Raw genomic sequence first — 11,709 nt, 5'->3', positions numbered from 1 at the left:
TACGAGAGAGGGGGGATCGTCGGAAAAAGCTTGGGTGGAATTGGTGAATGTTCTGAACTGAGGAGGACACTACTTGAAAGGATGATGGATTTGCTTAATCGTTAATTAGGTTGGCATTTAGTTGCCAGGTTTGACCAGGTAAACATGAATGTTTGAAACTTCAACTATTGTAAAACAAGCTGCATGAGTGATGGCTTTAGGCTGTTATTTTTCGTTCATCTATTTAAAAAAGAGTTACAGACTTCTATCCAAATGTCTGCTACACAACTATTCTGCCCGTGCGTGAACTGATGAGTCTTATATGTTAAACTTGCATCATCAGCTTGTAACGTTCGGGGTTTGATTTTTTTATTTATACCCCTACATTCATTATAACCTGTAAGTCTTGAAGGACCACTACATAAAAAAAAAATTTATGAGAACATGTCATCCAACACATCAAAGATGGTAAATTGAACTTTCTTTTTTTAACAATCTTAACTAAAAACAACAGCAGTAGCAACAATGACAGTTTTTATCTTAAATTTTTGCGGGTGCCTAAATGAATCATATCCTTCCATTCAGTTTTATTTTGGGTCATATATTCCGTTAAGTTAACCATATATCATATCCATTTTAATTGCTCTCAACCAATTTTTTAGGTGTATAATCAAATTAAAGAAATCTCATTATCTATGAACTAGAAGTTTTATTAATAAACGCTTTAAGGCATATAGTAAATTGAAGGCAACAGAGTGTCAATTGAGCTACCTGAACTCATGAATCCCTGAGGGCTTGCAGTTATATAATTGAAACATCACTTAAAGAAACTTTCAAAATGCGCGATACTTAACTTATAGAAGTTTCAGATTTTGTACATTTGAAATTAATGGAACGGATTATCCAATAACATTACACTGTTGTAAGGTGGAGAAAAAACTAAGAGCATCTCCAACAGCTTCCCCTTCTTCTTGGTATTCTCAAATTTGGAGAATTTTGAGCTTTTTTTTGGTCCAACAGATTCCCCATCCCATTCCCCAAAATGGGGATAGGAGAGAAAAAATAGAGAGCCTTCCCCAAATCTGCAGCATTCTGCAAATATTTGGGGAAGCACTTTTTCACGTGACCGGATCTTTTGTAACCCAAGATGACAATTATTTCAATGAAGAAGAAAACCATTTTTCCCGCGAACACCCATCTTCGCCGCTTCTTCCGTCTCTCCCGCCATTCGCAAAACCCTAGCGATCTCCGGCAATCAAAACGTTCTTTCGTCTCCATCATCCAATCCGTCGAGCTCAAGAACCGGCGCCGCCTCCATCAACCTCAATCCCGATGCTTCTTTGGTCGTTCCCCGACGGCGATCAGGGCTTCCGCCACGTCCTCCTCCATCTCCGGAGACCCGAGATCATAAGAATGCCTTCAATTGGAGCTGGAGATCAAGTAATTGGCTGGTCGATTCGTGTCAATCCTTTAAGTTTTCTGTCATTTGCATTCTCATGTGGCTGTTCGTTTGATCGCAGCATCAAGCTCAACAAATACTCATGTTCGCACTCATTATGTTTCATTGTCTTCTTATTATTAATCAAGACTCTTAGCAATTTCATCAATTTGCTTGCTGAGATAATATCTTTTCTGGTTATCTTTTGTTGGAAGGAACCTATTAAAACAACAAATTGATGTGATTTTTAAAATTTATTATTTATTAGTCAAAGATGTAGAATATTTTTATTATTGTAATAAATGCATGATTCTTCAAAATGGGGAAGCTGTTGGAGTTGGAGCAAAAATAATTTGGAGAATATGACATTTGATTCCCCATTTTGGAGAAATTTTTGGGGAAGCTGTTGGAGATGCTCTAAGCATGTAGCCTTCACTTTCAATATCTAGCAACATGCACCTTTGGGGAATTGATGGTGCATTTATCCGTGGTGTGCTGTTGTGCAGTCGATTTGGAGCAGATCTTTTTGATTAACACCTAACATGGGTCATTCCATAACATCCGAGTAGTTTAATTGCTTTCCTTAAAAGAGAGATTATCGATTGGACTTTTTTTCCATTATTACAGGATCAGATTACGAAGCGAATAGACGACTCATTTTTCATGTTCTTGTTGGATGAGTATTTTTATAAATGGGTTCATTAAAGGTGATAATTCTTTCATCTTCTGATGCCTCCACCATCCCTCATCCCCTATTTCCTCTCATTTGTATGGCGTCTGAGATTGAGAGGCTCACGGAGGAGTTGATTCTGACTATCAGTGGCCCTAAGGAAGAGAACAAAATACTTCGTCAGCTAGTAGAGGTGTTGCTGGTTAAGAAGGTAAACCTCAATTGAGACATTGAGAACAACTTAGAGGCATGACACGAGGTGGATGATGAGAGAAACAAGTGGCATTTTGCATATATGACCTTGGACGCTTCGTTGGCACCTCAGAAAGGATCCTTTGAGCTCCACAAGTGAAGACTAGGAGAGCGATTGATAAGCTTTCTGCACTAGGGTGTCACCTGCCTTTCTCCACCTTTTTTTCTTCTATTGATTTTTTTCCTTCTTTTCTCCTTGCTGCTTGTAGGACAAAAGTGATTGTAAGAAGGCTCTATCAATGAAAAACAAGACTTCCTTAATACTATTCTTTCTTATTTTGTGTCTAGATTCTGAATGGTTTGCTTCCTACACATACTCTTCTCTATGGCATATCAATCTCTTGAGTTTTTATGAATGCAATGAAGGTATTATTACTCAATTGTTCGATGCTCCATGTGTCCATGTCTACAGGCCTTTTGTGACTCAGGCCTTACTAGACCGCATGGTGCATTGGCTGTATTTTGCAATCCAATAGAGAGAGTCTCATTGTGACCCAAATGAAGAGGGCTTAGTTGGACTAGTAGTAGTGTGGTTCGAGTAGAAATGACTATTCGTATTCCTATTGTCTTAATTATCCATTAACCATGTCCTTGGTAAGACGATCATGCAAGTAGATGATAGGTAGTAACTGCTTGTTGTGTACTGCTTTCTTATTTTCTTTTCAATTCTTTGTTCCTCCCTCATCGAGTGTCTTTAAGGATGTTGAACACTAGCGCTGAACCCTCCAAATGCCCATGCCGATTTCCAGCACTTGGATAGCAGTTGCTACTGTTCGTGTGAATAATCTGCTGTAGGAATGGGTCCATAACTTGCAGGTGAAAATTGAACGTCTTTTGCCATCATGAAGAAGCTTCAGGATGACTATAATACCCTTTATGACAACAACATATGCTTCACAACTTGAACAAGGTAGAAGATGAGTTGTGGGATGTCGAGTATAGGATTAGCAAATTGTTTGCCTCCATAAAGCGCTACAAGCATCATATCCAGCACTTGGGAGGGAGACTTACCAACCTCTCCTTTGATGAGAATGATGGTGGGGGGTGACTTCGGCTGCAGCTTCATCTGCAATTCTTTTTGTTATTTTGTTGTCTAGGTCTCTGGTTAGTCACAGTTGTCTTGTTTTTTTATTCATGTTTCTAAAAATTGTCTTCATGTGGTGACTCTCTTTTCAATGTACTGATCTTTCTCTCTGCTTCTACATATGGATGCTTTTTTATGTTAGAATTGATTTGATATATCTTTTCATAGACCAAGTGTGTATGAATTGTTAACCCTCATGAAGATAGGTCATACCTGAACGAGTGAGAGTGATTATTGGTCTTCTATCCTTTTATTGTGGTGCTTTGAACGTGGTTCAGTTATAATTAGACCTCAAGAGATGCAACCCTTCCATATGGCTACTCCTAATTTGCTTATATTTTTTATAAGTAGTGAATGCGATATAGAGTTGTATCTCTGTATAATTTCAATTCCTCTTTTCCATTTCTTCACTATGGTCTTGATGATGTCATCTTTTGGTGCGAGTTCTACCAAGAAGATCAGTTCTCCACTGTAGGCAACTCTAATGGTGAAGCTAAAGTATGTGTCTAAATCTACTTCTATTATGGAGAGCCAACTAGAGAATGAGTTAAGTACCCCTGTTACACAATCAAACAGTATATACTAAGGTTAGTGCCACGAGGCAAAAATACAGCCACCTTGTTTGCCATCTTTCTAAGAAGGGTGTTAAGGCTTGGAAGGTTAAAGGCAACCTTGACCACTTCTTCAATTCACTCTAATGCTTTAAGTGGTGTCTGATGAGCCTAGGTGGTAGCCTAGAGGACACTTCTTCCTGCGAGGAAGATTACAACGACGAGTGATCATAGTGGTTGCTTTGTTGCATCTGATTTTGTCTTTACTGTCTAGCTGTAATTGTGTTGTTTATTTCATGTTGCACCATCATATTTTTGTGATCTTCAAACTTAAGTTATGCAAAGAACTGTTTCTATTTGATTTGTTTCATTTTTTCTTTTGCTACGATTGATTTTCTTGTAGTTGCAATTTGACCGTTCATAATTTGACCGATTCTACATCCTCTGAATCTTGATGGACCTATAAGTCATATAGTTCAGCTGGTCACTTGGTAGGATATTTAAAACTCGTACCAACAGAGTGTGATGGAATGGTCTGATACGCTGTCAAGTGACTCGTTGTCATTAGCTTGTCAAGTCTTCTCAGCACATGTTGGTTAGTCATTAGGTAGATTCTCTTATAAGAGAGAGGCCAAGGTATTTGTTGTGTCTAACCTTCCTTCATTTATCACCCCTCTCTAATTGCTCAAGTGTTCATGCACCTCACTTTCACATCATTCATGCGCTTGAAGATGATACCATTCATCATTTGAGCGTCTTGTGTGCCAAATGTGGTGGTTTAGTTGGAGAAGATACTAATGGATAGTGAGGAGCTCTGTGATATTGTTACTAGTTTGATGCATGAATTGGATAAGACCAATAAAAAGTTAGATAAGATTGAGAAAGAGTTGGAGGAGGTCAAGCTGCATACAATACCCTGATGCTCCCTTCCATTCAACTGAAGGAGTCAAAAGAAGAACGTATAAGGACAAACCATTGAGTGAAGCTTGCATAGCCGAAGAAAGAGCCTGAAGAAGGTCACATAGGACTGTATCGTTGAGTGAGACCCCTTCTGTTGCTTCCTTTCTCTATTTTTAGTTTGTTTATCTAATTGCATTATACTCCTTCTTTACTTGTAATTAATGAAAAACTCTTTATATCTCCATCTATATTTTCCTTTCACTATGTTTTTATATGTCGTAATGTTGATATCTGACTGAATCGATCCCTACATGGCAAATTAGACTCTCAGCTGTGCATTGGGTTTTTTATGGCCAACCTGCGCATTGAAACTCACTTAAAGTTTTGTAGTGTGGAGCAATGTCATAGTCATTCGTATCTACAGCTTCTAGATTGATAAATCATCCCCTCTACTACTTTTGATTTGATTGGAGAGAGAGGGAGAATATGACTCGAGGCACTTTGCGAATACACCACAATCCAGAGGTGATCCTCTCGCCGATAGGCAAAGGAGGGTGTGGATATCAACTATCTTACATTTTCAAAAGTTCTTTTCAAGGGTCTTGAAAGGGCCCCCAAGTTCTTACCTTACATCGTTTGTGATTTTTCATCTTTGCCAACTATGTCTAGATAGTCGTGACCTACTAGAGCGAGTCAAGCTCCATCTTTTAGTCAGTTGGCTGCTATGGATCCTTCTACCCTTGGTGGTGGGACTAAATTATAAGAGCATCCCCTGTAGGAAAGCAAGCCCCCTTTATTTGAGTCTTTATGACATCTGTGGATTCAGCCCCCTTTGGGATCCACTCAATACCGTCTTTTTCTACTATTCTTTGATGTGGTCAGATCTAGAGTGGACTTTATTCCACATGTCAGTTTTGAGCATACGACATGAAATCATCACACTAGTCAAGCTATTGTTTCCTTGTCCTATGTTTGGTTTTGGCAACTCAGTGAGAGTTCCTTTAGTTTGCACTTTAGTAGTGACCTTCTCTTTACTTACTTTTAGTAACATTCTTTGAGATACCTTAGGCTGATGACAGCTAGTTAAGCTATTGTCTCCTGAATATGCCCACTCAGGTAAATCGAAATTTGGAGTACTTATGACCATGAATTAGAGAGCATAGTGTTGCATCCAAATCTCTTGCAGCTTCTGGCTGTGATCAACGTGAGATATCTCCTTTTAATTAGTTGCCCTCTTCTACAAAAGCTGGCATATCTATTTAGGGATGAGTTGGTGTGTTCGAATCTACCAAAGAAGTCTTATTGGCTTTGCGCCATAATCGGTATGGAATTCTGTCTCATGATCTTGGACCGTTATCCTTCGCTTTCTTATTTCTGACCTGCAACTCATCCCCTAGATGACGTCTTAGGACGTTATGCCTCTCTACCCGTTGGCAATTGGGGAGAGCATTCTTTGAGCAATGGGTTGTTTGAATGTAGGTTTGAGAGACTTGAGGGCCTAAACCCGAGCATTGTTTGAGATCTGCCTGTTGATGAGGATGTGTCCTAATTAAGCAAGTATCTTTTAAGACAAATTAATTGATGTCAAAGGGGATTAACATGATCATGACTTTTGCTTTTTAGGATGGTCTTATCTACCCCTAGTCAGTGGTGAGACAAGTTGGTAGATCATGTGTTGACCTATTATGGCGAGGTACTTCTGATAGGGAGGTAAATAAATATAACCAAAAGTTGCAAGCACATAAGGGGCTGTTTGGTTCGTTTCCTTGATATAGAGAAATGTAATTCCATGTAAAGAAACACAAGTTTTGAGTTTTCCAAACTTTTCCAAGAAATAGATTGTTTTGCTTTGGTTCGCACATAAAAAATGGTGGGAAACCAATGTATTTATTTTTCTTGTGTTTGGTTCGCATAGAAAAAAAAGGAAAACTTTTGTAAACAAAGCAGAGAAGGAAAAAAAAAAATCTGAACTTTTGTAAACAAAGCAGAGAAGGAAAAAAATCTGACGTGGCAGAGTTTTCATCAATTTTACTTGGTTGGGGAAGGAAATCGAAGAGGGAAAACAATCTTAGTTGGCGGCGATTTCAGCAGAGTTTTCCCTCTTCCATTCGAGCGAACCAAAGCGGCACAAAGAAATGGACGGAAACAAAAAAGCTGACGTGGAGGGCTAAAAATCTGACGTGGATGGGTTTTCTGAGTTTTCCACCCCTTATAATAGCGAACCAAACAGCCCCTAACTATCAAATTATATTATAGAAGATTGTTGAATAACATGAGGAAGGTGTTGTAAGAATTAATTAAAATTAGTTCTTAAGTTGTGTGTGACAATTAGGAGTGATAAAAGTGGTTGTGGAGAGATAAAAAAAAGTGATTTTGGTTATATGCAAATGAGAACAAAACGAGATTAAGAGAAAAGAGGATGACGAAATAAAGAGAATTAAAATCAAGGAGCAAATAAGAGAGAAATAAGAGAAAAAAAATCAAGAATAAATAGAAAAATCAAGAAAGTAAAGGATGAAGAATTTAATTAGAGATATGAGGAATCTAGAATTAAATCCACTAGTGAACTTCACTTATAGATTATGAACTATTCTCTTTTTATCATATTTTACTTTAGATTTATTAAGCATAGACTATCAAACCACTTAAGAAAAACATAACATATCAAATTATCATCTAAGTAAAATTAACATTCATAAAAAGAACAATAACTAGATAGTAATTCTAGAATTTATAAGTATAACCTATCAAACCACTCAAGATAAACATATATTATCAAAAATTTCATATATTATAATTTAAAATATAATAGATGATTTTCATATATTATATGTTAAATTCTGCAATTAGAATTTAAAATTTTTGAAAATGTAGTTACCGCTATCTCGTCGAGATAGGCGATTTTTATATATTATATGTTAAATTCTGCCTTTCGGATTGAGAGATATCGCCGTTTCTTTGTGGGTAATATCTTGAACATGATTTTCACATGATTTCTATTCATATTTAATCCTTGTTTCTTTGGCTTCTGTAGATTACTTGGCCTTATCCTGCGCTTTAATAAAAGGTTAAAAAAAGGAAATTCGAGTTTTTTATGAGCTTTTGTTTATTAATTTTTACGAGGAACAATCAGATATTACCATGACCAAACTCCTCTCTAAAAAACAAAGAGGAAATGAGACTATCAGGGAATTCTTCAAGAGATATCATAATCTGACATTGCATTGTTGAGACATGCCTTTGCAGATGCTACTTCAAACTTATCAGCACAATTTATTAGGGGTGTATAAAAGCTCATTTGGACGCTATTATGACCCACGTATGGGAGAATTTGATGGAACAAGTTGAGGTAGCAGAAAAGCCATCATAATGTTTTAGCAAGTTTGATTCCTACACTAACTTCATGGGCAATAAAAACAAGCAAGGGAAAACCTCCCAACCAAAAAGCAAAGATTCTTTCACAGTTGAGTTACAAAATCCTAACAACCAGGAAAAAACTAAGAAAGAATGTTCAATATAATTACTCGTTTAAAGATGAACTTATAGTGCCTATCTTCCATGTCCTCAGCAAAGGTAATCAGTTGAAGCTTCCCAAAACTAGACGCACTAAAGAAGTTGAAAAGGCTGACGACCTCAACTACTGTCTTTATCACAGAATGTTGGGATACCTGACGAAGAACTGCTACATCATTAAGGACAAAATTTAGTCATTTATCAAGTCAGGAATCCTCAAGCTCAAACCTAAGCAAAAGAAAGTTACCGCTAATATGGTAACTCTCCAAATCGGCTCCATGCCAAAAATTTAAGCCCGAGCCAGCGCTATCCCCATTCTTATTGCAAGGATGGAGGTAGTCAATTATGGCTAACAAAACCAACAAAACTAAGGCTTAGTCCTTCCTATAATAGCAAGAGGGGAGATAACATGGGTACATCCCGATCTCCTCCAATATGAACATTAGACTCTTCCAAAGTCCACGAACAAACACAAGATGAAGTCCTGCAATGCTATCTTTATAATCATTAGAAAGGAATCTTTATGAGACTCTTCACTCACTAATTTGGAGGAAGAGAAAATTATCATGGTAGGGACAAGGTCTGGTCGAGATTACTTAAAGGACTATGATCAACTAGGACTTTCCAAACAATGTGAACCAACTAAGAAAAAGGAGACTCAATTCGACAAGGTGTTGCAGTGTCCCTTAGACGACACCAAAGACCCATTTTGTTATGATATCCTGACCTAACTAGCACATATCCCAACTTGTATAACCTCATTCGAACTTCTATGTTTATCTAAGGAAACGAGGGAGGCTTTGAAAGAAGCTTTGAATGATAGTGAGGTATTACTTTCCCATATAGTCGAGCCTCCTCAGGATGAAGAACACAAGTAGTGGTATTAATGTAGGTGTAGGCTATAAAAATCGCCTTGACTACAAAAACCCGCTATCAAGAGCTCGATTCTGCCTACATGCTTGACTCACTAGCACAAGCCAAGCTTATTCGGGAGTCGAACTCACCAGCATAGATGAAACTTGCCTGCATGCTTGGCTCGCCTGCACAAGCCAAATTCACGCAACTGCAGAACTCGCCTGCACGAGTCAAGTTGATCTCACCTACACACTCGACTCGCCTACACGAGTCAAGTTCCTTCAAACTCGCCTGCATACTTGACTAATTTGCACGAGTCAAATCCTTTCAGGCACCAGGTTCACCTGTACATTCGAGACGTTAGCTAGACAATCGATGATCTTGCCAGACTATTCTAACTACTAGGCGGCTGTGCTGTCACGTATAGGGATGGGTATTCCCATTCATATGACGTGAAGGGAAGGACTACAGTGCTTCGATCCCCTCAAGCAGCCGCTCACGGTACAAATGACCAGTCAAATCCACGCAGTCGCCAAGCTCGCCTGCATGCCAGACTCACTTGCATGAGTTTGGTTCATTTAATCACCAAGTGCGTCTGCATCACCAAACAATCAGAGGCTCGCTTGCATACTTGACTCGCCCACATGAGTCAAGTTCATCCAAGTAACTGAGATTCGCCTGCATATTCAAGTGGCCAGCCTGGCGATCAACAAATTCGCCAAACTCAACAGAGTACTTGGTGGCTGCGCTATCACGTATAGGGATCGGCCTTCCCATTTCCACGATATGAGGGAAGGAGTACAGTGCTCCGAGCCCATCAAACGGCCGCTCACAGTACAAGTGAGAGGTATGACATCTCTCAACAAGACATTATCACATCCCATGACTCAAGGAGGGTAACCACACCACCTCTCTCTCCTATAAAAGAACCTCTCCTGACCACAGAAGAGAGGTTCATATTTTCACAATTGATTGATTGATTCAGTCAGTTGACCGGACCACCAGCTCTGGTCCCTCGATCGAGCTAAGGACCTGCTCTCTGCATTGTTCTTGCATTGTAGCATCTCCTTCTAACTCTCGGCCCTGATCACCATTGAACTCAGATACTCGAACTCAACTAGCACGAGCTTCTACTGCACACTAAAACTCATCCGCAACCTCGATCAAATCGTCCAAGGGAAGCAAACTCGGTGCGAGAACTGAGTGAGACGTCCTATCGTTAGTAAAGTCCCCATGTTAAACAAGGAGGGCTTTCCCTCCTCTTCTGTTGTAATTTTTATTCATTAGTTTATAATTAGCTATCCTTATCAATACAAACGAAATCCCCTATTTCAGGAAATCAATTTTTACAACTACAGAAGATAACGACCATAGTGGGAGAAACCGTTTCTTCAACTAAAATGGTGGGAACGTAGGTCGATAAGGTTTCTATTGGGACAACCGTGGAATCCCTCAAAATCGAGTTTGACCAAGCCAAGTACAAAGAGTACTTGTCTTCCTCCTCTGGTGGTAATACGTCTCGCAAACACCACAGGGTCATGCATAGGAGCCGACCCCAAGCGGTCGAGGCCTCCGCGGCTGAGGACTCCATCTGAGTCATGGTAGGGGAACCTATCAAATCAACCAAGGCTGAGCCGAAGGCCAAAAATATAGGGCGAAAGATCGCTAAATGGGTTACCAAATGACCCTCGTTAGCCCCCGCTCAGGAAGAGACGGTGGTTCACCTTGGCACGGACCATACTATCACGAGCAAATGAGCCTTAACAACAAAGGCAAAACAGTAGGTGAAACCTCCTAAACTAGCCTGCATGAACGGAAGGTCAAAGTTTGCCAATAGGTAGGAACTCGCCCGAGCACGATGACCCACCTGTGAAGGAAAACTCGCCTAACTCCAACGCTTAGCAATTCCATCCAGTGTATGCAAGAGGGTTTACCTAAACCTCTCTCATGCAATCGCTAGGTTGGTCCCTTTGGCACTGGGGGTTGTCACCAACCACCCGCAGAAGATCTCCAGGGTTACCTGACATGCAAACGCACCATACATGACGTGGATCCTTAGTGTCACTATGAAAGACTTATCCAAGCGGTACTCACCGACTGCCAGTGTGTAGGAACAACAAGACCTTTGGTGTTCGAAAGGCTTGCTTAACAACCTCCCAAATCGAGATCTTCTCGTCGAAAGCATAGACACCAAAGAAGGCGCACCGTTGATGATTTAGAGCTCTCATCTATTACGATCAACATGATGAGGAAGGGTAAAACTATACTTCTAGATTCTCCAGATTTCGACTCTTTCCTGGGACCCGGTCACCTACTGGTTCAACACGGGCATGACGGTGTATTCTTGCACACCTGCAATCGTACAAGAGTAAACATCCCGCTCAATTATGCTCTCTTAGTGCCCCCTTTCGGTGGTGAAGAGGAAGTTTGCTCAGCGGCAGCCACGTCTCAGACCTCACACTCGAGC

The 11,709-nt window shown here is 39.8% G+C and overlaps 1 protein-coding gene across 1 annotated transcript in view; it reads left to right on the top strand.

Moving 5' to 3' along the window:
- LOC109823450 (anthocyanidin 5,3-O-glucosyltransferase-like) overlaps window positions 1–4,894 on the top strand; it is a 5,714-nt gene extending 820 nt beyond the window's left edge. Inside the window, 4 exon segments of the mRNA XM_020389736.1 lie at window positions 2,125–2,298; window positions 3,250–3,383; window positions 3,789–3,921; window positions 4,757–4,894. Of these exon segments, the coding sequence (XP_020245325.1) occupies window positions 2,125–2,298; window positions 3,250–3,383; window positions 3,789–3,921; window positions 4,757–4,894 (579 nt within the window).

The sequence above is a fragment of the Asparagus officinalis genome, chromosome 9 (genome assembly GCF_001876935.1).
Source record: "Asparagus officinalis chromosome 9, Aspof.V1, whole genome shotgun sequence".
Lineage (NCBI taxonomy): Eukaryota > Viridiplantae > Streptophyta > Magnoliopsida > Asparagales > Asparagaceae > Asparagus > Asparagus officinalis.
The sequence above is the reverse complement of the archived record's forward strand: the minus strand, read 5'-3'. Positions and strand labels throughout refer to the sequence as shown.